General features: G+C 48.6%; 1 protein-coding gene across 1 annotated transcript in view; it reads right to left on the bottom strand.

Annotated features, from left to right (window-relative positions):
• Positions 1 to 24,879, bottom strand: part of PKD1L1 (polycystin 1 like 1, transient receptor potential channel interacting) — a 133,938-nt gene that overhangs the window by 108,458 nt on the left and 601 nt on the right. The window contains exons 2-10 of the mRNA XM_069461631.1: positions 24,522 to 24,643; positions 21,585 to 21,709; positions 13,329 to 13,546; positions 12,040 to 12,362; positions 6,456 to 6,629; positions 4,362 to 4,481; positions 3,706 to 3,874; positions 2,949 to 3,188; positions 1,189 to 1,321 (exon numbers count right to left, since the gene is read on the bottom strand). Of these exons, the coding sequence (XP_069317732.1) occupies positions 1,189 to 1,321; positions 2,949 to 3,188; positions 3,706 to 3,874; positions 4,362 to 4,481; positions 6,456 to 6,629; positions 12,040 to 12,362; positions 13,329 to 13,546; positions 21,585 to 21,709; positions 24,522 to 24,643 (1,624 nt within the window). The remainder of the gene's footprint in view (positions 1 to 1,188; positions 1,322 to 2,948; positions 3,189 to 3,705; positions 3,875 to 4,361; positions 4,482 to 6,455; positions 6,630 to 12,039; positions 12,363 to 13,328; positions 13,547 to 21,584; positions 21,710 to 24,521; positions 24,644 to 24,879) is intronic.

Here is a 24,879-nt window from a genome sequence, read left to right as displayed (position 1 = left end):
CATTCAAGCATGAGGGCACTGTCAAATGATGTATAATTTGTATCGATGACTTAACACGTTGCCACCATTAAAATCACGTAATCGAAAGACTTTAGAGGAAATGGTCACGCTGCAACCCAGTTTTGTGAGGAACACACACTCACAAACACACGTGCTTGCACACAGCTCCCCCACACAAAAAGCCGTAGAAAAATATTGAAAGTAAATACACTGGACGATTAATAGTGGCTATGTCCGGCTCGTTGGATTTCAGGTGATTCCATTTCTACCTTCGTACTTTTAGAAAATGTATAAAATAAAGCATAAAGAAAACATGAAATTATCAATATTGTTTTGTTTTATAGATGAGAAAACGAAAATGTTTTACTGATTTAAAAAACTCCAAAAAAAGGCCGTGTCCATGGCCAACCTAGCAGCAGAGTCAGGACTGGAGCAGAAACCCTCCTGCCCTGCCTGCTGCTCCTCCCAGCTCCGTTGCCCTGGATGTTTCCATGCATCTCCCACACCCAGAGGGCTGCCCGGCAGGGTGGGGCGCGCTGGCCCAAAGGCAGGAGGGTCCCGCCTGTGAGGCGGCCGGGGCACGTGGCCGTGCTCGCTGATCTCCACTGCCGCCGCGACCTGGGACTCAAAGGGGCTGCCGCTCGGGGCTGGGAGCCACAGAAAGCATTTTGGCAAATGCAGCTCACTCTTGGATTTTAATTCCCGTGTGTCATTTGAGCACTTTTGCCCTGAAAAGGAAAATTTGCTCTAAATCAAAGCCCTCAAAGGAATGAAAGAAATAAAAGCAACCCTATTTGATTTTGATGTCACATACATTCAAATTTTCCTTTCTCCTGAAAATGCTACAGTTCTCAGCCTAAGCAAAAAAAAAAAAAAAACCCTCGTCAAAGTGAGCCGTGCTGAGGGCCAGAGTAATATCGGTGAATAAAACACTCATTCACACACAGACCCCAGAAGCAAGGCTGTCCCCACCCATTCAGGCTGGGCTAGGCCTTTCCCCCACCCCAGGGGACCCAGGCCACCCGCTCTGAAGCCGTTACAGGCGCTCCTTTGTGTAAACTGTGGCAGGATGAGCCGGACAAAGCCGCCCTTCATTCCCCAAAGCTCACACGATTCCAAACGGGGGTCCCAACTCAGAGGAGAGGTGGAAAGGAGGCTGGTCAAGGGTTTCGCAGGCCCCAGCCCTACCTGGACCTTCCCAGGCCCCATGTTCTTCACCAGGGGAGGCTGGCAGGGCTTGCGCACGATGAAAAGTCGCCTTCTCAGGGTGGCGCTGCTGACATTATTGAAGGCACGGACCTCCACTGTGAACTCCCCTTCCCTGGGAGGGCAGAAAGCACAGAAACAAGCAGACTGGTGCTGCTGTACGTGGGGCTTTCATTAACTCTTCACAGCCACCCCACGTCTGCAGAACTACAGTATCTGACGGCAAGTCACGCGATGAATAAGCAGCAGCAAGGATCACGGGTTGGTCTCCACAGACGCCATTCGCTGTCCATCTGAGCTGGACTGGCTGTCTACCCAGCATGGGTCAAGCCAGGTACCAAACTCCCAGACGGACGTCACATGCTGTATACAGACAATCCATCCATGTGAGGCACACTGCTTCCCTTTCTGGGCAACCGTCCTGGCAGCCATGGCCTGGGCCGCTGTTGCCCACAGGCTGATCCAGGGGTTTTCCCTGTGTGATGGGCACCCCGACCCACAACTGAGGGTCTCTGGGCATGATCTTCCTGTTCTAATCCCTGCTCCATGGATTAGTTTTCCTGATCAATTTCTTAGGGTCCTGCAAACTCAGGAAGGGCAGGATAGGCCCCCAACCTGGGTGGGTCTCCAATAAGAAAGCAGGACCTACTGATGGGGATGAAGGCTGCATCATCATCTCAGGCTGTCGGAGCACCCAGGGCACACTCTAGAGACAGTGGTGGAGGCACCGAATGAGACATATCATTTCCACAGGGCAGCAAGGGCCCCTGGAGCTACCGAGCACAGCACTACGTACCTAGGCCACCAGGTGTCCACCTGGGCATGTGCCAATTTGCCAGGCGCTACTGCTCAAGTCTTTCCCCACGGGAAGATGCGGATCCAATGGAGAAGTCCTGAATCCGTGGCTGGTGATGGGGCCATTCAGGATTCCCCAGCACAGCGCTGAGGCATGGATGCTCATGGAAGCCCAGCGCTGGAGGAAGTCTGCAATCTTTCCCTGATGCTGCTACCCTCATGGGCCTTGTTTTCTAGAAAATTCTACACACTTTGGTATTTCCCTATGGCTGCACAGAGGCTTCACACCAGCCTGAGGCTCAGCCATGGCCATGCTTGTCTCCCCACAGCTGTGGGAACTGGAATCCCACTGAGAGCACTTGACCTACTCGGGTCCTAGAACTCACCCTGACCAACCAGCAGTCCTGTTAGTCTGACTTTATCATGTCTCCATGATGTTCTGTCCCAGGTAGACAGTGGGTGCTCAGTAGATGAGGAACTGAAGGATAGTGTTCACGGAGGCCCTGTACAATCTGCCCACCTTCCCTCATCCCGCCCTCCTGCACACATCTCCCCGGTCACTCCAAACCGCTCCCCTTGGTACCTCCCCTCGTGCCTTCATCTCTGAACCCCCTCCCACTCTTCCCTTTGGCAAACTCCCCAAGATTCCACCTTCAGCTCATGTGCAGATGCCACTGTGAGCTGGTTCTCAGTTTCCAAAGGACGAGCTGTCCCCACCACACCACAGGCTTCCTGCACAGCACAGAGCCCCCGTACGGAAAGTACCTTTCTCTCTGTTTGTCCTCTGAACCATGAGCTCCTTGGGAGCCGTGGGTGGACTTATTTGTCTCTGCGTAAGTATCTGTCACCTACATCGACTGCAAGGCAGGTCTGTAGCGGGGAACGCCACGGCTGACACCTTGAGAAGCTGATTCCCATGCTTCTCTGCCTGCCCCGCAGCGGCTCACCTTCTGTAGACATGACTGATGGAGCTGCTTCCCAGCGTGATGGTGCCGTCCCCAAAGTCCCACAGGTAGGCAACATCTGTGCCAAAGTTGATCCTGCACTCAAAGGCCACGCTGGCGTTTACCAGAGCTGAGGAGGGGGACAGGAGCCGATTGGCCACAATATTCTTCTGCACCCTGATGAGGTGGGGCTCGGAGACCACACTGCTGACCCTGTCGGACGCTGTGACTGTCACGCGATACCTGCAGGATGGGGCCAGGAGGCAGACGGTGAGGTGAGAACAGGGTCGGAGCTAGAGAGAACTTTCCATCACTTCAAGAGAAAGGCAGGTGATGGGCAAAACATTTCATTTGTAAGAATTATCATAGTACACAGTGATTTTCGTCTGACTGGGGAGAAGGAATAATCTTTTCAACCGCCGCCTCTTCATTATTTAATTCACTCTACAGTGAGGGTGAGCACTGCTGCGTTTCCTTAGAGGAGGAGGTTTTTAGGTCCCATTGGTGGCTGAGATGGGATCTGAACCCAGGACCGTCCGATTTCAGAGCCCTACACCTTTTCACTTAGTTCAAGCTGAAGGGAAGTCAGTCTCTCTTCCTTTGAATCTTATGTTTGATTTCAATTCACAGAAGCACCCAGTGGCTCATTATAATATAATGTAATGCCCTTAAAATTATTTTATTAGTAGCATGGTAACATTCAGACTGAATTTAGGCTGCAGTCCAAACAGCTGCCCAACATGATGACGTTTTTACCAACCATTGGGGGATGCTGAGTCTTTTTTTAATGCTTCTTGAAGTTGTCCTCACAGGTGGGTCCTCTCCAAAATGCCACACAAACTCCAGGGGTGCTGTTTCCTTGGTAACAGCCGTAAACACAATGTCTGTGTCTGCGGCAAACACAGTTCCGTTTGTGTAGACAGAGACAGCTGTGGCGAAAGAAAGGGAGGTCCGGCCACGTCAACACAGAAGGGCTGGGATATTAGTGCCTCTGTTGTGGACGTGCGTGACGGGGGCGGGGGGAGCCTCTGAGCATGAACGCAGGACTGTGCCTGATGCAGCCGGGGACACCTGGTAGTCAGTGCTGGCCCGAGTTCAAAGGCCATCAAGGTAATAGCTCATAAGGCGATAAGGCCAGCTCCTTCTGGAATTTTGCTCAAAAGAGGATGGTATGTGGAGCTGGCAGATGACTGTCTGTGATAACCCACCTTCTCATTCCTTCAGAGGGAAGCCTTAATGCCTACGGTTTCTAGAAAAGTCCTAGAACAAACTGCAGGTGAATGAAGACCCTGTTCAAGGGCATGGATGTCTCAGGCAGACCTGACAATAAAACCTAGTGCTGGCTATGGCTCTCCTAATCTCATCTGATCTTGTGAGGGAGATTTTATTAAATCTGGAATTAAAACAACAACATACGTTGCATCTTATACCAAACAGTCATGCTGAGCCAAGCCTGGCTGTCACCCACTTGGGTCTGAGAAATAAAAGACACGTTACATGAAGGAATAGATGGGAAACGATGCATAACAACAGTGCCTAAAATGAAAAAAAAAGGAGAAAAACAGTCTTAATTTAATTCACTCATCTCATGCAACACATAGTCAATTTTTCCATTTTTAACTTTGCCTCTTTGAATTCTAATAAATTTCAAAAGTCTAAGTATGTGCTCTGAAATCAAACAGACTTGAGAAACAAAAGCTTTATCAAAGAATTTCTCTAATTAAAATTTTCTTTAAATATTTTCTCTATGTCTCCCAAGAACTCCCTACATAGCAGTAAATATGTTAATTCCTTTGAAATATGTTAATTACTTTGCTAGATGGCCTTGTTTTTAAAGTATTCCTCCGATGTGTACACTAAGTAGTCTTTACTTCACAAGGGTTCTTGAATGGGGGTCCAAAGATAGGCCTCACCCATTTAAGTCCTATATATATACATATATATAGGACTTGCATGCATATATACATATATACACACACCACACACACTACACATACATACCACACACACCACACATAATACACACACATTGCACATATACCACATGCCTACATACCACATGTGCAAACACAGCCCCCATACCCCACCCCACACCGTACATACACAGCATACACATACATATGTATGTATGTATTAGGAGGCAGATATAAAACACTGTTTTCTAGAAGTGGACTGTGATGTCCAAGATTTGGAATAACTCATTTATCATAAAGAAATATTAAGAAGGGAGGTGGGGTTAGTTATTATTATTACTGTTCTCCTGCATAGTTTTTCTCTATATAAAGAGAAACTGCTTGTTTGTAACAGAGATAAAGTGCAATGGATATTTTTTCCTTTAGCAATGCATTCGAATTTTTGAAAAATAACTATTGCATGAATAAGAGTGACATGGTCTCATCAACAATGCCTGAAAATTAATTCTGAGCACAATCTAGTAGTCAAAAAGTGTCAGGAAAGTACAATTTACAGATATGCACAAGATTACTATCAATCTCCCAGGGCTGGATTAAAACCCAGACCTTCTGATTCTGAATCCTGGCACGGAACCAGCAGGGATTTACGAGGACTGCGCTCTCACATTGGCCACACAGGCTGCTTATTTATTCAGGTTTAGTTAAGACAAGTCAATATGAATGACCAACTGGCCAGTTAGGGTACATAGGCAGGTTAAGAAAATCCTCCCATACATATTTTATCATTCTTGGCTGGAGAGGTTCTCACCAGGCTGATCGTATGTAAATGTGTGGAAGTTAGAAAGACTTCTCATGCAAATGAGTTCACTGGGACCCACCCCCTCACTGGAGTCTGCTTTTTCCTATTTCTGAGAAACTTGAACGCCTCATCCCGTTCATGCAGGTGGGCACTTTGGGCCTACCTACGGCTGGCTCCGTTGTGGTGTGTTGGGACTCGTCCCTCCATGGTATGTGGCTGGGTTTCCCCATCCCGACCCCCACTGCCTCTGAGCTTCTGGTCCCTCCCGTGTAAAACCAACAGGTAGCTGTGAGCATGAAGTGAGGCACCTGAGAGGCACTAGCAGGGCACCTGGCACACTCGGGCAAGCGCTCGATGCTGTCTCCCGGCTCTGTGCTCTGGCTCACGGCCATGCCATCGCCCAGAACGGCCCGTGCCCCAAGCCTCATCGTGCCGCCAGCTCCTACCTGATATGCCTGTCCCTGCTGTTGGGCACAGTCCCATCGCCTGAAATCTCACTGCCCTAGCCATGCCCTTCCTGAGGCACTTTTATGTCTTATCTCATCTTGTTCCCATACATATCTTAATGCCCTTACTAAATGACAAATTCCTTGGACTAGGACCTTGTCTGACTTCATTTTGTGTCCCCCTGAGCACAGTAGTCTGTTAGAAATATTTTCTGAATGAGGGAAGAATAAATGATCGATGTTGTTTCAAATTTAGAATCGCCATAATGCGAATGATACAATGAAAGCAGAGAGATTCCTGCTTTATTCACAGCTGAGGTCTGGTTGCTCAGTCTCCAGACAGAGGACTTACTTTGCTGATTCACGTGGGAGCCGAGAAATTCAAGAACTTCATCCTCATGGACGCTGCTAGAGTTCATGAACACAGACAGGGCCTCGCGGCCGATTTCCACATAATAAGGCCCAAGCTCCACCTCAGTTCCAGGAAACTCATGGTAAATAAAAGCCTTGAGCACATAGACTCCTTCTGGAAAAGAAGAGAGAATGGACATTTGATGGATTTTTAAAAGCAGGCATAACAGCATTTGTAGAATTGTCATAGTGGGGTGGCCAATAAGGGAACTGATAGCATAATGGTGATGCTTCCTCCCCTCCTGGCAGCAGGGGCACTGCCTGGGCTTGTGACCATATGGTGGCACAGAGCCCCACACGCCACATTGCTCTGTGTGTGGTTTAATGCTCTGCTTCTTTGAAAATCTCAGTAATTATTTTAGCAAGGGGCCTGGCCTCACATGTTCATTATCTGCTGGACCCTGAGAATTATGTAGCCAATCCTGTGCAGTGGGAAATATTCATAAGAATGAAAATAAATATTGGTCATCCCACAGCTAGGCAAAACAAAACAAAGCAAAACAAAAAACAAAAACAAACACCTTAAACAGCCAAATGGGAATATATCGAAGAAATATTAAGCAGATTACGAAAATGGTCCCAAACCCTGACCCTGTTTGCACACCCTTACAATACGACTATAATATGATTTTGTGGCTCCTCTTATTAAGTCATGGAGCCTATTTCTTCACCCTTCAGATGGGCGCTGGTCTTGTGGCCAATGGATTTGCCAAGTGCTTGCACCTTTGGGCATACTCTGTCCTGCTTGTTTTGGGACCCCTGTCATTGCTACCATGTGAAGCAGCCTGGCCAAGCCTGCTGAAGGGTGAGAGACACATGACTGAGTTGCTGCATGGCCCCAGCCAGGGCCAGCCCCCTCCAGGAGGAGAGTCACCTGGCTGAAGGGCAGCTGGCTGCAGATCCATGAACCAGCCCATCTGAGACCAGCCCAGCCTGAAGATCTCCCCACAGAACTGTGAGTTAACTGCGTGGTTGCATTTTAAGGCACTAAGTTTGGGGTGGTTTGTCAACACAGCAATAAACTATGGATACAATTCCACTGAAACGGAGAGGCCTTAGCCATTCTCTAATCCTGATCACCCACACAATAGTCAATTTCTATTAATATCCATGACAGAAACTATCCTCAGGTCTTAGCACCAGGAATAACAGTGTGGAGTGGTCAAATTGCACATTTGACCACGTCGTTCCTCAGCTTGAATATGCTGGGTGGCTCCCGATGTGTCGCAAGAGCAAATCGGCAGTGGAGGCCCTTGCCCTTGGAGGCTGGTCCCAACCACTGGCCTCTGCTCCCCCAGGCACACACCCAACTCACCATAGATGCAGAACCAGGCTCCACTCCTCAGACACCCTGTTTCTATCACACATCTGCCCCTGTCACAGTCTCCTCCGGTTACAACATCATTCCCCATGTCTCCACCTGGCCAACTGGCCTCTAACGTGAGTCTCTGCCCAACCCCGGCAGGATCTGTGGCTCCACCCGACATCTGTCCACAGAACTTGCATCAGCTTCCCTCAGCCTTACTACACTCTCTGTCTTCCTTGTCCCAAAACGTCATCACAGAGCACTTAGTAGATAATCAATGAAGGCTTATCACGTGACCAGTCCAGTTTTGCAGAATGGAATACTGAAGTTCAACAGGTCAAATGATTTGTCCCAGGCCTAGAGTACGCAATGATTTCTTAGGCATTAAGACAGTATCTTCTCTTTTCACTCTCTGCATCCAAATTATGTGGAATGAATATGTGGATCTAGAAAAATTGCAAGTAGCAGCACAGTATATAGAAAAGAGGGAATGACTTTAAAGAATAGCAGCATACCTCTGAGGAAGGGCAGTGCACGGGCTGGTACACAGGAGGACTACTGTATACTGTGAACACTGTGATGAGAGAGAAGGGCATCTGGTACCAAATGAGTCAAGCTAACATATGCAAGAAATGGGTATCCTTTCCCAAATTGTATCCTCACTTGGAAGCTACATCTTAAATGCTGAAACATCATTTGTAAGTTTATTCCAATTTTCTTGCAATACTACTTCTCACAACTGTGTCCAGAAAGTTCTGCACATGGATTTTAATGAGTACAAAATGAAAATGAACACCCATGCAGGCTCTCACACTCACAGGAACCAGACTTAATTAAGAGTGTGCTATGTGTTTTATTTTAAAAGGCAGATTTCATGACCACAAGTTAGAAAAGGCAGTTTATATAATAATTAAGAGAATCCTCTATGGACTCAGAGGAATTTGGCATTGGAACTGTGTGACCAAATCTTACTCATACCTTACTCATAAGTTAACTTTAGACTTACCCTGATGGGAAATGTAATACCCAATTCCTTATTTTATTCTTAAAGCAAAAGAAATCAATGAGCAAGTATTAAAGTTGTAGATACTTAAAATTAATAAAGCAGGTTCTGATTTGAACACAGAGACGTGGCCTTCCACTTAATCTTCTAGGATTTGATCCAAAAGGAAAACAGTGAACAAAAATAAAAACTCTTTCTTCCTTTCTACTTCTTTTGTGTGTGCGTGTGTGTGTGTGTGTGTGTGTGAGTGTGAAACTGTGAGGTAGCTAGCATGTTCAGAATACAAAACAGATGCAGGAGCTGCTAAAAGCAGCACATATCAAGCATGGATGAGCAGGAACTGTCCTAGAGGAAGAAGAGAAGATGCCCTGAAGTGAGGACTCAGTGGCAAAAGGACTCACTGGCTGCGAATACCATCAACATATACACGTGTGCCATGCACCACACACACACATCCATACACTCCACTCGAGAATAGCTAGTTCAGAAAAAAGGCAACTCTTTCAAAGAAAGAGAAGAAGGAAGGAAATAAGGAAGAAATGAAGGAAGACAGACAGGGAAGGAAAGAGAGAAGAAGGGAAGGAGGGAGGGAGGGAGCGCGAGGGAAGGAGGGAAGTAGGAAGGAAGGGGGAAGAGAAGAAGGGAAGAAAAACCATTTAGGAGATATAAGACACTACAAGAGTTAAGAGGGGAAATTCAGGAGACACTCAATAGATTAAGATCATTTATCAGAAAAACCTTGTCCACAATGAGATAAAAAGACTTAACAACTTGAGGAATTTTCAGCTTCTGAGATGCAAGACCAGAGAGCAGAAATGAAAGAAATTAAGGCAACATTGCAAAGAATAATGTGGAATAGAAACTTCTAAATATGAAAGAAGGGATATAGAAGAAAATATTAGAAGTGCAGGCAAGATGAAATAAAAATGAAGAACAAAAAATTAGAAAGGACAAACAGATCTAATACATGTATGACCTGTCTCTCCAAAAGAAAGCTGACATATTGGAATAGGAAAATATTTAAAGATATAATTAAAGAAATCTTCCCTGAAACAAAGGACAATGGCACGCATCTACACATTGGACAGGTACACCGTGTGCCAGAGAAAGTAACACTGAGACACATTCTAGTAAAGCTACTGGGGTTGCAATATAAAATAATAATTCTTTTGGCAGCTGGACAAAAACATTAAGTCATCGGTGAGGGGGAGAAAAAGAAGGCTGACCCTAGAGTCATCAAAGCATAAGAAAGACTGCATGGGGAATTACATGGAGAGATTCTTAAGACACAGATTGCTGGGGTCTACTGCCTGGATTTCTGATTCGGGAGGTCTGGGGTGGGCCTGAGAACTTATACTTCAGACCAGTCTCGGGTGAGCACGCTGCTTGGCCCACACCCGGAGAACCACTAATAGGAGAAAATAGAGTGAAGAAAGGAGGAAAGTCCTCACGAAAAGAACATGTGATCAAAGATTCAAGAGCCAGCAAATTATCATTCAAATATAATGGCAGCAAACAATTTTGAATATGCAAGAACTTAGAGAATTTTATTCTATAAGTCTTCCTAAAAATTCTATCAGAGGGCAAATGTCAGTGAACCAAATGCGGACACTATGGCAAAAGGACTAAGAGGGAGAACTGAACATATTTAACTCTAGAACCAGAACTAAGACAAATGTGGGAAAGTAGGTGACAGAAAAAGTATAAATATTATAAGTCCTGACAATGCAGAAATTATACAGCAAATGGGGAGGGAAATCGGTAACGAGGTGAGAGTCGTGGAATAACGCAGGCTGCTTCGTAAGTAACTGCCGGGAATCAAAAGATATGTAGGTTCAACAAAGCAAGCAAGAAAGCTGTGAGCATATGTAAGACAACAAATGACTAAACATGGACACTGTGTACGGTACGCTTGTATAGTGTACTTCCATTCTGTGGAAAAAAGGAAAATAACACTCACACTTGCTTATATACATGACAGAGGCAAGAAATAGAAGACAGTGGTTGCTTGTGGGTCAGCGGAAGAGGACATTTTAGTCTACATCTTTCTAGAATGTGGGGGGTTGCACCATGAGAATGTACTGTGTCCAAAACATAATTTTCCAAAAGAAAAAGAAAAAAATTAAATTCTGCCATTAAGCAGGAAAGCATCAGAATTCTCTGCTCACACCATCATCTCTACGGGTTCAGTGATTGTCTAAGTAGAATGGGTCCAAGGCTTAAATGTATAAAGATTTTTTTTTTTTTTTTTTACTTTGCTGGAAACACAAAGTGTTGGAAATTTTAGTGTAAAATAAAGTGCAATATTACATGTGTGTCTGTGTGTGTACTTGAAGGACAATTTAAGTGATTTTCTTTTCTTTTTCATAAATAACATTTTATTAGGATATAGCCACATCTGTTCATTTACATATTGTCTATGGTTGCTTTTGCATTATAAAATGGCAGAATTGAGTAGTGACAGAGACTGTATGGCTGCAAAGCTTAAAATATTGACCATCCACCTTTTTACAGAGAAAAAGATAGCCAACCACTGATTTGGGTAAATACCAAGGACTGCTACTGCTGTATCGTATGGTAAGCATATGTTTAATTTTTAAAGAAACTGTTAAAACATTTTCCAGAGGCGCTGTACCATTTTGCATTCCCACTAAAAATGTGTGAGTACTTGCTGCTTTGTGTCGCACCAGCACTTGATATTGTCAGCATTTTTTTTACATTAGTCATTCTAAGAGTTGTATGCTAGTATCTCATTGTGGCTGTGATTTGCATTTCCCCAAAAACTATGACAGTGAACATTGCTTCACGTGCTTATTTGCAATTTTTACAACCTCTTTGGTGAAGTGTCCTCTCAAATCTCTTGCCCGTCCTTTATTTATTTATTTTTTTAATTTAAGTGATTTTCAACAGTAACTGTTTTCAGAATTTTGCCTCTGCACAGGAAGAAGCCCACTGTATTAGCTGTGTGACCTCAGGGCAAATCCGTCTGGCTCACCACATCTACCTAGCAGAGTAGAGGGAAAGATACAATGAGAAAAAGTGTGTAAAGAGTTGGTCATAGTGCAAAACAGTGCACAGACTCACCTACATGCACTACACGCACAGGGTACCCTGAGGTATGTTATTGGAGCCAGCGAGGTTGACTGAGTCCAGAGGCATGGAGTGGGATTTCGATCTCCTTCCCAGCCCGATAAGGACACAGTGTGCTGTACCTACCTGTCCCATACTGGTGGTAGACGGTCACCACTGTTGTCTCAGACATGTCGTGAATCCTCATTTCAACCCCAGAACTGTCTCCAAAATCTATCACTAGACAAAGAGCCACTGCGGAAGCCACGTAAACACGGAATCCCAGATTTGGAGGTGCCTGAGCTTCTGTTTCTGGGAAGTGACAGACGACACGATTCATGGCGTTACCAGGATCTTGAGCTGGGATGGCTCCAGGAGGACATGGACTGAGGGGACAGAGCCTCTCGGGACGAGACTGGGAAGCTGAGAGGCTGGGGGTGTGGGAAGCGCCAGGCGGAAGGCCATGGGAGCTGTGGAAGAGAGGCAGAGGCTTCAGGAACATGTCACCAGGTAGGGAGGGAGGGAGGGCAGGCGGGAGACAGCCAGGCCTGGGAACAGCAAGCTGGAAGCAAGGTCTGAGAAACCTGATGAAATGCTTCCCTTTCACTGGGCTCAAAGTGGGGTCCTGGGGCCAGGAGCCTCAGCATCCCCTGGGCACCTGTGAGACATGCAGGTTCCTGTCCCAGCCCAGCCCCACTGAGTCAGAAACACGGGTGGGCCAGCAAGCCCAGGACACACTGAGGTCAGCACAAATTTGAGAACCACTGCTCTAGCTGCATTAATAGTAAAATATAAATCGTTTCTCTCATCACTGAATTTACAGACATGAAAGGTGGTGTCTCCCACAAGTCACTGTGCTCCATGTGGGGGTGGCTGCCATCATTTCTCCACGTAGCTCCTCGTTAAGCAAATGAGTTAGGGTGTTGGGAACAGTCTAGGCTGTTCAATCTTCAGCTTCCAATAATACAGGACTTTCATGACCATCATTTTTCTGTTAAAAGCTGTTCCAGGGTGAGGCATATAGTGTCGGTACAGTTAGGTAGCTGGCAGCATAAACAAAAGATTAAAAAAAGGGAGAGAACACTTCCATGGAAGTGGAAATGGCTTAAGTATCTTAATGACCAATTTTCATGCTCTTTCGTATTTCCCTCCTCTCCAAGTGTGCTGTTCATGTCCCCTTTAAATACACACAGTCAGACAAAGTTTCAGTCTGATGTGAAAAATAAAGGCAACCAAGTGACATGGGTCTCTGATGGCAAACAATGGCCAACTACATCGTCTTTGGCTCTGTGGCCACTGTAACTTGAAAAGCAGCAGCTTCAACTGCAACTATAATTAAAGCAAACAATGGAGGTGCTAAGATCACCAACAGGTTGGGCATGGCTCCCGACTTGGGTCGAGAAAGGGTGCTGGCCTCCTCACCACCCTCACCCTACCTTCTGGGAAAAGTGGGGAAACGGGAAATTGGCCACAGGGGTGCTTGCTGGGTGCTGGTCTGAGCAGGTCCGGCCGCTGTGGTGGGGGTCCCCATCATGACAGTCCCAGGAAGCCGCTGCCTGGCCATGCCCTCTGCATGGCACCACAGTCCCAGGACACAGCAGGAGGCCTCGGTCTTGGAGCTGCAGAGGGCGGCTGCAGAAGAGGTGCCCTGGACCTTAAAGTTTAAGAGCAGTGCGGGTTTACTGAACAGCCTAGTCTGGCATCAGTGCTCTGTGTCCTCCCTTGTCAAAAAGCCAACTTAACGAAGAGCCTTGCTGCTGCTGCTGAGGTCTCCGTTATTCGGGTGTGTGCCTGAGAATGACAGGATTCATACTTTGCAGCATATTAGCAAAGAGAGGGCCCCGCTGGCGCCAGCTGGAACTACAAGGCACATTTCTTCCGGAACTTCAGGATTGCTTTTAGCACGTTGCCCCCTCAGCTAGGCCAATGGAAAATTAGCGATTTTGTAAGGCCATCTATAGCTCTATGAAGTTGACAGCTGAGAGATGACGCTCTTGCAGATAATGAAAATGTGAAGTCTAGACAGACCCTTACTGTGGTGACAAATTTTAGTAATGCCTTCAAACTGCCCGAGCGTGTCCAAAGGACTCAGAGAGATCAAATATGCTGCCCTGACAAACTCCGAGGCCACCCGCACAAGGGCGAGTCTCCCAGACTCCCAGCAGCAGCTTTCTGATGAAATCCAACGGCAGAGGTCAGATACCAACCTGGAGTGGACCAAAGAGTGTCCCGTCGGCTTTCCCGGTTTCACATAACCACCAGTGACAGGACCTGGGGCCACTGCCACTCCAGACACTTGTGATTGTGATGGAAGGTGCATGGGGAGCTCTGAATGTGAAGAAAACACAAAGGAAAATGAAAATTGGTCGTGCTTCAATCACACACCTGGCTCATTAGACTGCCAATCAGTCGTCCCCAGGGCTCTGCGGGAAAGATCCTCACTGTGACCGCAGGCCTGTTCCACAGGCAGGTGATGTGGTCACAGACCAAACCAGAAAGGCTGCAGCAGGTCCTCTAGGGAGAAGCCTTCTGGTAGAGTGGAACCTACTGAAGCCATTTGCTAAAATCGGTGCCCACCAGGACACTGCTTCAACCCTAAAGGGTCTAGTCACATTCAGAGTGACCTCCGTCTGCCCTGTGGGGCCTGGGCCTGGCCAGAGTGCGTTGCTGCGCACTCCCCAGCAGCACCGCCACACCGTCCCAGGAATGCATCTGTAACCAAGAGGGGCCTCGGAGGGAGGCCTGGTGGCAACTACTGTCAGTCCTGTGCATTCAAAGCCTGGCGGGAAACGAGGGCTTAGGAATGCGCAGGGATGAGAGCCACCTTCGTGTCCCTGGGGCACAGAGTCAGGGCTCAGGAGGCAAGTCCTGGCTCTGAGCCTTGGAGGCGGGGAGTGCCTCAGCCCCCTCTGCACGGCAGTCACCATCCCAGTGCCCGAGCCAGCGTTCACCATCGGCACCTGCACTGCACGGAGCACTGCAGAGAACAGACCCCCCCGGGGGCCACGCTCCGTTAGCTTCAGAATCCAGTGCAACGTCCTTGTGCTGTGACGCGTACTGTGATAGCCAGGCTGCGGCCTGCTGCTCTGGGCCTCGTGGCACAGGGACGCACGTGCTGTCACTCCCTCGCCAGAAGCCCACTCCCAGGCACTTTCAATGGTACATCCTCCTGGATCTTCCGTCCTCCCAGAGAGGCATCCTAAGCCACTTCAGCTGTTTCTAATGTGATATATTTTCTGTTCCCCATCCTAGTCATTTGCTTCCTTTTTTTCCCTTCATATCTCTTTACTTCTTTTTTTTTTTTTTTTGAGACAGAGTCTCACTCTGTTGTCCGGGCTAGAGTGAGTGCCGTGGCGTCAGTCTAGCTCACAGCAACCTCAAACTCCTGGACTTAAGCGATCCTACTGCCTCAGCCTCCCGAGTAGCTGGGACTACAGGCATGCGCCACCATGCCCGGCTAATTTTTTTTGTATATATATATTTTGGTTGTCCATATAATTTCTTTCTATTTTTAGTAGAGACGGGGTCTCACTCTTGCTCAGGCTGGTCTCGAACTCCTGACCTCGAGCGATCCACCCGCCTCGGCCTCCCAGAGTGCTAGGATTACAGGCGTGAGCCACCACGCCCGGCCTCTTTACTTCTTAATGTAGTAATTTTCTTTAAAAAAAAAAAAAACAATCCAGCATGTCTTAGCTGAGTCCCAGGAAAAAAGGAAAGGGACATGTGTATCTGCTCAGGTTCAGTGACAAGGGCACAGAGCCGGGGCTGGCTTGGGGCAGGGGTTGTGCTCACAGGCCTCAGGAGGTAGACACAGTGGGACCCCCACCCAGCCCCACTCTGCTCAGAGCTAAGAGGGTCTTCTGCTTCCAGGAAGGAAGCCCCTTTCTCCCCACGCACGCACACTGGCCAGAGGTTTGCTCACCCAGCCCCGTCAGGTTTGCTACCGCTGAGGGCCAGGTAAGGACGGCGCCAGCCCAGCAGACGTGGGGAGGGCAGCCAGGGGGCTCTGGCGCAGGGAGAACCCGCCCTGCTAGTTCGCTGTGCTGATTCCTGGCCCCGCACGCATGCGCAGGCCACACGGCGGAGGCAAGAACAGCATTCCCACGGAGGTGCTCAGGGAACACTCATTCCAGCTGACGATTTCTCTTTAACTGAACAATCACTTACATTTTAGCTAAGTTTGTAAATACTTTCTCAAAAATAAACTGCAAAATTCTTCATTAGTTGACCCCAGCATTGGAGAAAATCGTCCTGCCTGAGCTATAAAGCACGTTTTCTTAACTGGGGCTCCAGAGAGTGTACCGATCTGCCCAGGAGAATCCAAGAGGAGTGAGAATGTCACGCAGAGACGCTCTACCCTGGACTGAATGCCACACAGAAGGACAATCAAAAGGGCCTAAGGTATCAAACTTCCGAGGCACAGAAAAATCCTTCCAGTAAAAGGAAGGCTTACTGTTAGCAAAACGGATTTTGAAAGGCAATAGCCTTGGGCCTGGCCATTCAGTACTGCTGCCAGCAAAGACTCAGACTGAGAGAGTCCTGGAACAGAGTCAGGTGTGAGGAGTGGCCTTTCCTCACACCGTGGCCCTCACTGGCTTTTCTTTTTCTAAATTCCCACGCAGTGGCTGAATTGTGTGCTTCCCTGGTCACAGGGTAGACCTGGACCTTGGTCTCCCAGGGCATGCTGCCAGCATTGTGCTCCGCCCTGGCTGTGTCCTGTTAGGGTCTCCCCCACCTGCACCCCAGTCTGCTCTCTGGAATGTTAGGGCCACGGCCCAAGGCTCGGTGGGAAAGCCCCAGGAACACAGAAGGGCACGTGCATCTGCTCTGAGCTTTCTTCCTCCTTCTACACTTGCCACATGGAACAAAACATGCCCCTGATTCTGACATCCTGCTGACCCCAGAGTGCCAGAGATGAAACACACTCCCAAGCAGGGCTCCCAGGGCTCAGATAACATGCTGCTCCATCCTTCCTGCAGCCTTTCCTGCCCACTTCCCGCCCCCCCCAGTTCTTACCAGACACCAGCACAGTGTCTGGTAAGACAGCCCTAGGCCCGGCCCCCTTTCCCGTGAGAGAGCCTTGCCCCCCACACCACCCACACCAGGCCTGGCTGCTTCCTGGGAGAGGCTTGCAGGGCCAACCACTGCGTGTCTCTGCCCAGGAGTGGTCTGTCTGCAGCCGGCCTGCTACCTCAGCTGGGACCCCAGAATGAAGAGTTCATAGGTTGCAGAGCTGCATGTGGACCACAGGAGACAAGAAAATAAACCTTTGCTATTATAAACCACTGGTAGTGAAGTTGTTTGTCCCTGCAGCACAGCCTAGCAGAGGGGGCTGCTACAGATAGATACGTGATTTAGCCACTTACTCCAAAACATGCTAACTTCTAGCACCTGCCTGCCTTTCTCCTTTTCATTGGAATGTTCCTTCTTATTGGAGTGATTCTTTCCCTAACAAACTTCTACCTAACTGCTGAAGCCCAATCTCAATTCTCCTGTGTCTTCTCAGACATGGGTCGTTGCTCCTTTATGGAATCCCAAGAAGTTTGGAGTAGAGTGGCATCTTCTCATTTACCATTTGTACCATGGTCTCCTGCACTGAACTTCTCCAAGTGGGGAATTGTATCCTATAAGTTTTAACACATTTATTGCCTAGCTTCAACAAATGGTGGGGTGTGTTTTTTGAGGGGGTTACAAATAAACAAAAGGTACATTATAAATAATAGGTCAAAAGTAAAAACCAGGTGGACTGGAGGAAGATCTGAGAGAACTGTGATCCATTTAGCCGTTCTTGGTGACACTGACGGGCCGTCACCAGGAGCTGCCTTTGGACGTGACACAGAAGGTGAAAGCAATGGCATTAGGATAGTAATGAGGAAGAACGAGGAGACGTCCGCATTCACTCAATCTTGTCTTCCTTTAAGTAAGAAAGGTTGCATTTGTTCTTTGTATGCTTAAATGTTTAATTTCCATTAGAAGGAGTAAAACCATAGATTTCACAAACAATGTGACATTATAGCATCCAGAAGGCCAAATATTTTTTAAAATTTTTGCCTAATGCTATTTTTTTAATTGTGGTAAAAAAAAAAAAAAACCAGTAACATAAGACTTACTATCTTAACCATTTTAACTGTACAGTTCAGTGGTGTTAAGTATATTCACATTGTTGTGCAACAGATCTCCAGGACTTTCTCATCCTGCAAAACTGAAATTCCATCCCCATGAAACAACAACTCCCCATTCCCTCTCCCCCGGCCCCTGGCAACAACCATTCTACTTTCTGTCTCTATGAATTTGGCTACTCTACGTATCTCACATAAGTAGAGTCATATGGTATTTGTCTTTTTATGACTAGCTTATTTCTCAAAGCATAATGTCTTCAGGGTTCCTCAAATGCTGTTGTGTTCAAGCCTGCATGCTGCGCACCCGTGAAATAACCAGTTATCGTTGTCCCTAGGACCTGCACTCAGCAAGGCTCACTGGGTTCCTTTCCAGAGTTCACAATAGAAATGGTGACGAGTCTTATATGGCACCACCTAGTATGGCTCCCAACATTCAGGGTTAGGTGTCTCACACTACCTGGCTAGTCCTGCAAATTAGCTTCAAAATACCATTCTTTGTTTTGTCATGTTAAGAGTTGCATTTTTTTAACCTACCCCAGCCTTTGTAGGAACAAGCATTGACTTTGACTTCTGAGCAATGCTTTGTAAGTCCCCTGCCATTTGCATGTTCAGAAAAGCACGACTGAGCTGTGGTTCATTGACCTACCTGTCGGCACTGCCATCCCAATCCAGAGAAGCTTCTGTTTTTCCATTAACACTTAACACTCCTTTACTAGCTGTTTTCAAAATGTTCTGTAAGAAAAAAATCATGAAATAATGTGAGAGCTGCTTATGAAAACCCAGCGCATTTGGGAAAGTAATGCTATTTCATTCACAAAATAGCAGCTGACCCCTGCTATGTGCCAGGCACTGTACTGGGCACGAGAGAAACAGCAGCGAGTGCAGAGAGCAAACCAGCTCTGTTCTCATGGGGCTTCCATTCTCCCCGAGGAAGCCAGAAAATAGACACACATATGTAAAAGCAGCTGTTGCTGGCCGTGCTGCTGGAAGAATAAAGTGGGCTGAGGAATTAGAGTTGGGTGGGGGTGGGGTGCACCAGGACAAGGAAGGTGACATCTGAGCAGAGCCGCAGGAAGAGGAACGCAGGGTTGTGTGGAGGTCAGAGGCACACCTGCCTCGTTGGATGAGTGTCAGGAGGCTGGTGGAGCTGTGGCCACCCGTGGGCGCCAGGAAAGGACAGAAAGTGACCTCAGAGTTGGGGGACCCAGGTGCGGTCGGACCAGGACCTGGAGTTTCATTCTGAATGAGATGGAGGGTCCTGAGCACAAAAGTGGCACAATCTGACCTATTTTGGGGAAGCATCAGTCTGGCCACTGGGGGGCAGGGGTGAAAGCAGGGGACCTGCTCAGATGGCCCTGAGGACAGCAGGCCTCCCATGTGTCTGGCCAGGTGGGCGATGGCTGCCTGTGAGGCCGGTCCAGACAGCAGGGCTGGGTGCTGGACTAGAAGCAAGTGGAGCTGAAGAAAGAACTTGGGACAGCTCCAGGGGGCTTGGCCTGAGCAAATTAAGAACTTGGGCAGGGTGAGGGTGTTCATGGGCAGCTGAGCAGCACCCAGTGCCTATCTCAGCCAGGCTTTGGTTGAACTCACATTGACCCCTGCAGCTCTCTTTGTGACAACACCTCAATTCCTGTGGCACCAGGACAGCAGGGAGGCACCCAGGGCATGACAGGAAGGGAGGTGCTTTGGCCTGCTGGAGGCTAGCCACCTCATTTGCCAAACACGGGAGGCCCGCCCTCACGACGGCCACTGTGGACGTGGGTGCAGAAAGCAGCCACTGTCCTGCAGATTGAGGGCCCAAGGCTTCACTTTGGTTCTTGACATAACTTTCACCAGAAGTATTAATAGTTCCCACCAATTGACAGGTGGTATAGAATAACCAACAGCCTCGCCCCTCTCTGGGGCGTGTGCATGGAACTGGGCACGCGCCAGCCACCTGCCAGCCGGCCGCTTACTCCACGTGCAGCAGGCCAGAGGCTTCAGCTTTCAGGAGAAAAACACAAGCACGTGTCAGGAAGGCCAGGGTGGAATCTGAACAGGGGACCCCACTGTGGCCTCCCAGAGCAGGACCAGGGTGGATCCTGGCACTTTCCTGAGGATGTGAAACCCAGAGGCTGAGGCAGCTGCACGTGCCTGCAACCCCCAAAAGGTGCAACGAGCTGCTTAGCAGCATGAGAGAGACAGCTTTGCAAGACACTGTCCTATAACTATGCCCAATCAGCAAGGCCGACACGTGCAGGCCCTGGAGTGTGGCCCCACCTGGCCTTCATCAGAGAGTGGCCAGCTCCAGGAGGTTGCAGAGAGCAGAGCAGCTGGGGCACGCTGTGGAGCGGGGTCTCACAGTCACCAGAACCAGAGGCCCCTGTTGTACACTTCACCAGCACCAGGGCCCTTGGGACATGATGGTCAAACCTTGAAGGCATCCATCTGTGCCCAGAGCAGAGCTCCCAATGGCTGCACATTGGAGTCATCTGGGAGCAGATGCGGCGGTTGGGGTGGGGGGCTGGTGTTAAGGCACCAGTGCCCTGGGCCACACCAAACCAACTCTGTTAGAATCTTCAGAGGTCAGACTTACCCAGCGTTGGGTTTGCTTTGTTTGATTTTTAAGCTCCAAAGGTGATTCTGCAAAGCAGATCTGCACCACATGTTCAAGAAGCAGGAGGTTTGCCCCCTTTTGCCTGGATGAGGTGGGGGAGGTGAAAACCTTGGGGAGCATTGTATGTGGCTATTTGCACTGTGTGGTGTGAGAAATGCAGGTAATACCGCCTCCCTCTGAAACACCTCTCCCCAGCCTCCTGTTTTCGGACTATTAAATGCTCATCTTTGCTAAATAGCCTTTCTTGGGAACCTGAAAATACATTTGAACTTTCCCTGCCAAGAGCAACAATGGAGCATAAAGAGCTCCCAGATACAAACACTGTGGGTTAGGATCAAGTTCAACATAACCTGTCAAATTTACTGTGCGTGGGGGAGGGGAGGGGGGTTAATGCTGCTTTCTACAAGAAATACCGAAAAAATGAACTACAGGATGATCTTTGCCAAGGGCAGCAGAGGTTCTAGGAGCTTCCAGAGAACTGGCTTTTTGAATTTGAACAAGCCCACAGCTCTGGGTTGGCTGTGTTTGTCTTTTTGGAGTCCAAGCTCATTCTCAGTGAGGAGCATGTCCCACCCAGGAGTTCTCTTCTTCTTTGTGCCCCCAACCCCAGCAGGCAGGAGTCACTCCCCCAAGCTGCTCCTCCATCTCTAGGGCATTTCCCAGGCCTTTAGCCTCCACCTCTGTTAGCCACCCTGATAAACAGATGCAAGTAATTGCATACACCTCCAGGTAGCACAACCTGAATTAATAGAGACCTTCTGAGAGCTCCCCTCTCTCTGCGAAAACACTGGGCTTTTGATGCCTTGGGCTGCTGGAAGCTTTGCCTGTGTTGAAGCCACCTGAGGGCCTGCCCCCACGCCCCACCTGAGGGCACTGAAATGTGGAGGCATTTTCAAGCTGCACTGTATACATGTGCTGTTTTCAGGAAGAAAAGCCTAATTTCCCCAGATACAGAAGCAGTTCACCGTAAAGCATACCTTCTCCCATGAAGCCGATGGGGATGGGTCCTGCGACTCCAGGTCTCCTTCCTGCCCTTGCAACGCACCTGGAGGACAGCCATGCTTCTCATCACTCATAAAACGCACATGGCTAGCGTGGACCTCTAGAGAAGAGAGAAAACAAACTCTGAAGACTGCAATGTGCGAGGCAGGTGAGAGAATGGAGCTAGAGCAGCCTCGAGTCACACGTGAGGTCAAAGCCACCCTGGCCTATAATGGGCTGATCATGAAAGCACACGTCCTTGTGATGTATCTGACTGGGTTGCCTGTCCTGGGTTTGGTGTCTTTTCTTTCTTTTTCCCTGCTTTATACAATGTCCTAGGTGCAGCACACACTAGGCGATGTCGGGGAACATGCGACCACCGGCCATGCTGATGAAGATGCCTCTTCCAGAAACACACTCACTGGTCTGGTCATAAAATGAGGAGGGTGAAGGGTCCCAACTCAGGGGTGTGGAGGAAAGGGGGAGAAACCACAATCCAAAGGAATGGTGGGGATCTGCCACATGAATGGGAAGACCAATAAAGACATCCCAAAGTTTAAAGGCAGGATATTCCCAAACTGGCCGTGACCACAGGGAGGACCTGGCCAGCATTCACTCCTCCCATCTCTGAGGGCTAGAAGGCCAGGCAGCCAGCAGGGTCAGTGTCCACCTGGCAAGGATGCCGAGGGCCCTGCTGTGTCCCCTGTCTGCGGGAAGCAGATGGAACACACAGCTGATGACGGGTTGATGAATGTCCGCAATGCCATTTTCTCTACTTGTGTGGATGGTTGAAAATGTCCATAATAAAAGTTAAAGAAAATATTTCTGCGAGACCTAGGAGATGGCTCCTGAGCAAGAAGTCAGGCGGCTGCCCTGGGTGCAAGTGCCACCTTCACCGCAGCCCCCACCCCTACCCGTCCCAGGCTGGAGGGGAGGGACGGAGGGTGGGGTGTGAGGAGGGGACAGGAGCGCACCTGCTGCCGTTCTGTCTGACCTGAGCATCTGTAAGGGAACACGGTTCTGTCCTTGCTCCACCGACACCAGTCTCTGCCTGGCAGGGGCCCGAAGGCCGGAGGGCAGCCCAGAGCGGCAGGTTCCCAGCTGTGGTGGGCCAGGAGGGCCGTCCTCGCAGGGGGGAGGTGTCAAATCACTGCGCCCCGAGCAGCGGCACAGGCAGTCAGCTTTCCCTAGTTTCCCAGGACACACTCAACTTTCCAGGACAATATTGAATCCAATTTGAACATTTTGAGCCAACCCCACTATTTACTGTCAAGAGCACACTGTATTAATATCTTGTGACAATAAAAGCTGAAGAAAAATAATCAAAGGCCATGTTCCTGAGGATTCTGTAAAAATATGTTATGAGTGTTAATTGAGCTGCCAACCACAGGCTGAATGTGCCGACTTGGGTATGAAGTAATTTCCTGAACTTGACATGTCCGTGAGGAAGAAACACTTAGAAAATGTTTTGGAATGAGCTACAGTAGTAAAGTCACTTATGTTTCCCTGAAATCAATTAGTCATCAAAGTCACTGTGCTCAAATTATCTGTAGAAAAAGTCTGACCTCCCAACACAAGCTGACATGTCTCTGAACAGGAAGAATTACATTAAAAATCATAAAAATACATAAAAGTATAAAATTGTATCCAATACATCACTAAAGCAGAAATGAACTAAGTGAATGAAACCATTCCATATGCTCTTCACAGAAGAGTCCCAGAAGAGTCGGCTGTGCACTGACTCAGCACCGGTGCCAGGCACCCCCCCCCCCCCACGCCCCATGTAAACTGGTCTCTTTAAAAGTTTAAGACTTTTTAAAATTTTTCTTTAAAAATTTAAAAATCAGTATTTTTACAGCTCTTCAGATCTACCAAATGCATAGCCTAATTTGAAAACTCAAAAATTCCTTCTATTTAAAGGAATACTAGCAATTCAATTTCAGGAAACTATTTAGGGTTTATATTTTAAAAATTTTAATGGACATAGTCCCTCGGTGTTGAGGAGGAAGAAAACCCCACTCTGTGGTCATGGAGCCATCTCCCACAACCTGAGCGTCCCCCCCACTGGGCTCTGGGGGCCCCACTGTGGACTCAGTGGTTCTCAAAGTGTGGATCCTGGGACCCCGGAGCCCCACTCCAGCCCTCCTAAAGCAGACGGTCAGGGGTGGCCCCCGTGAAGGAGCTAAAAATATACCAGGCTGGTATATTGACTGTTTCAGTTAGAGGCACTGGAAAAACAGGTGTCAGAATATCACTCTGACCTTCATTCTGTTTCTTAAAAAGCAGAAGACGAAATTCCCACATGAGAGATGTCCTCCCCATACTAGAAAAAAAAAGCAACAATCTTGCCATTAAGGATGGGAAGTTGAGGCCAAGAGAATTCTATACAAACCAACCTTGTTAAACTAACTCTTACCTCCTAGTCACGTCTCCATCCTATTAACTGCCCTGTCCCAAGCCCCTGTGCCTTGTCACGTGTTCACAGTTTGCTGTTCTTTGTCCGATTCAAAGTAACAGACTCGAACTGCCTCTCCAGGTCTCCGTTTCCTTATGAGGGCTCCCGGGCCATGTACGACCTAGGTTAAACCAACGTGTATGCCTTTCCTCTGTTAATTGACGTCATTTTTCTGCCCTGCTGGAACCCTAAGAGGGTGTAGGTGGGGTTTTGCTGCCCTGCACCAGCAACTTGTTTTTCATAAACCCTCCGGGTCAGAAGGAAGCCCAGGGGAACGGTTCGGACGGGGCCTCCAAATCCCGAGCTGCCCCCCGCCAGGGGGGCGCTCTGCACAGCTGCTTGGCCCGTGTTTTCTCTATTCCTTTATCTAGAAACCTGAGCGGTAACCGGCCTCCTCATCCGTGGCGTGGGATGAAAGGCCGCCTGCGGGGTGCCCAGGACTGGGCTCTGGTGGCTGCGCCCTTTCTCAGGGCCTTACCGGCCCCCGCTCCGCCGCAGGGAGGGCTGTGGCTGCGGCAGCGCAGATGGAGACCCCCAGGCTCCGCAGCGCTCGCAGGCGCCTGGCCGGGCAAGCAGAGGGAGCAGGCGGCCGGGAGACACCTAAGCGGGAGAGAGTAAAGGGAGGAAGATTCAATTACGCACAGTCGTATGATCGCAGCCATCCTGGCACCACTCTTCCATCCATATCCATGTTTCTGCCACAATCTACTAAGCACAGCATTGGCTGCTTTATGAATGGAGAGTTGCTTCTGTGGTTTTTTCACCTTGTGTTTTCCAAATTCGGGGGCTGTGTGGGAAGGCTGCTGAAACACGGTTCCCATCTGACAGTTAGAAAG

This window comes from Eulemur rufifrons, chromosome 29 (genome assembly GCF_041146395.1).
Source record: "Eulemur rufifrons isolate Redbay chromosome 29, OSU_ERuf_1, whole genome shotgun sequence".
Taxonomy (NCBI): domain Eukaryota; kingdom Metazoa; phylum Chordata; class Mammalia; order Primates; family Lemuridae; genus Eulemur; species Eulemur rufifrons.
This window is presented reverse-complemented; position numbering and strand designations above follow the sequence as displayed.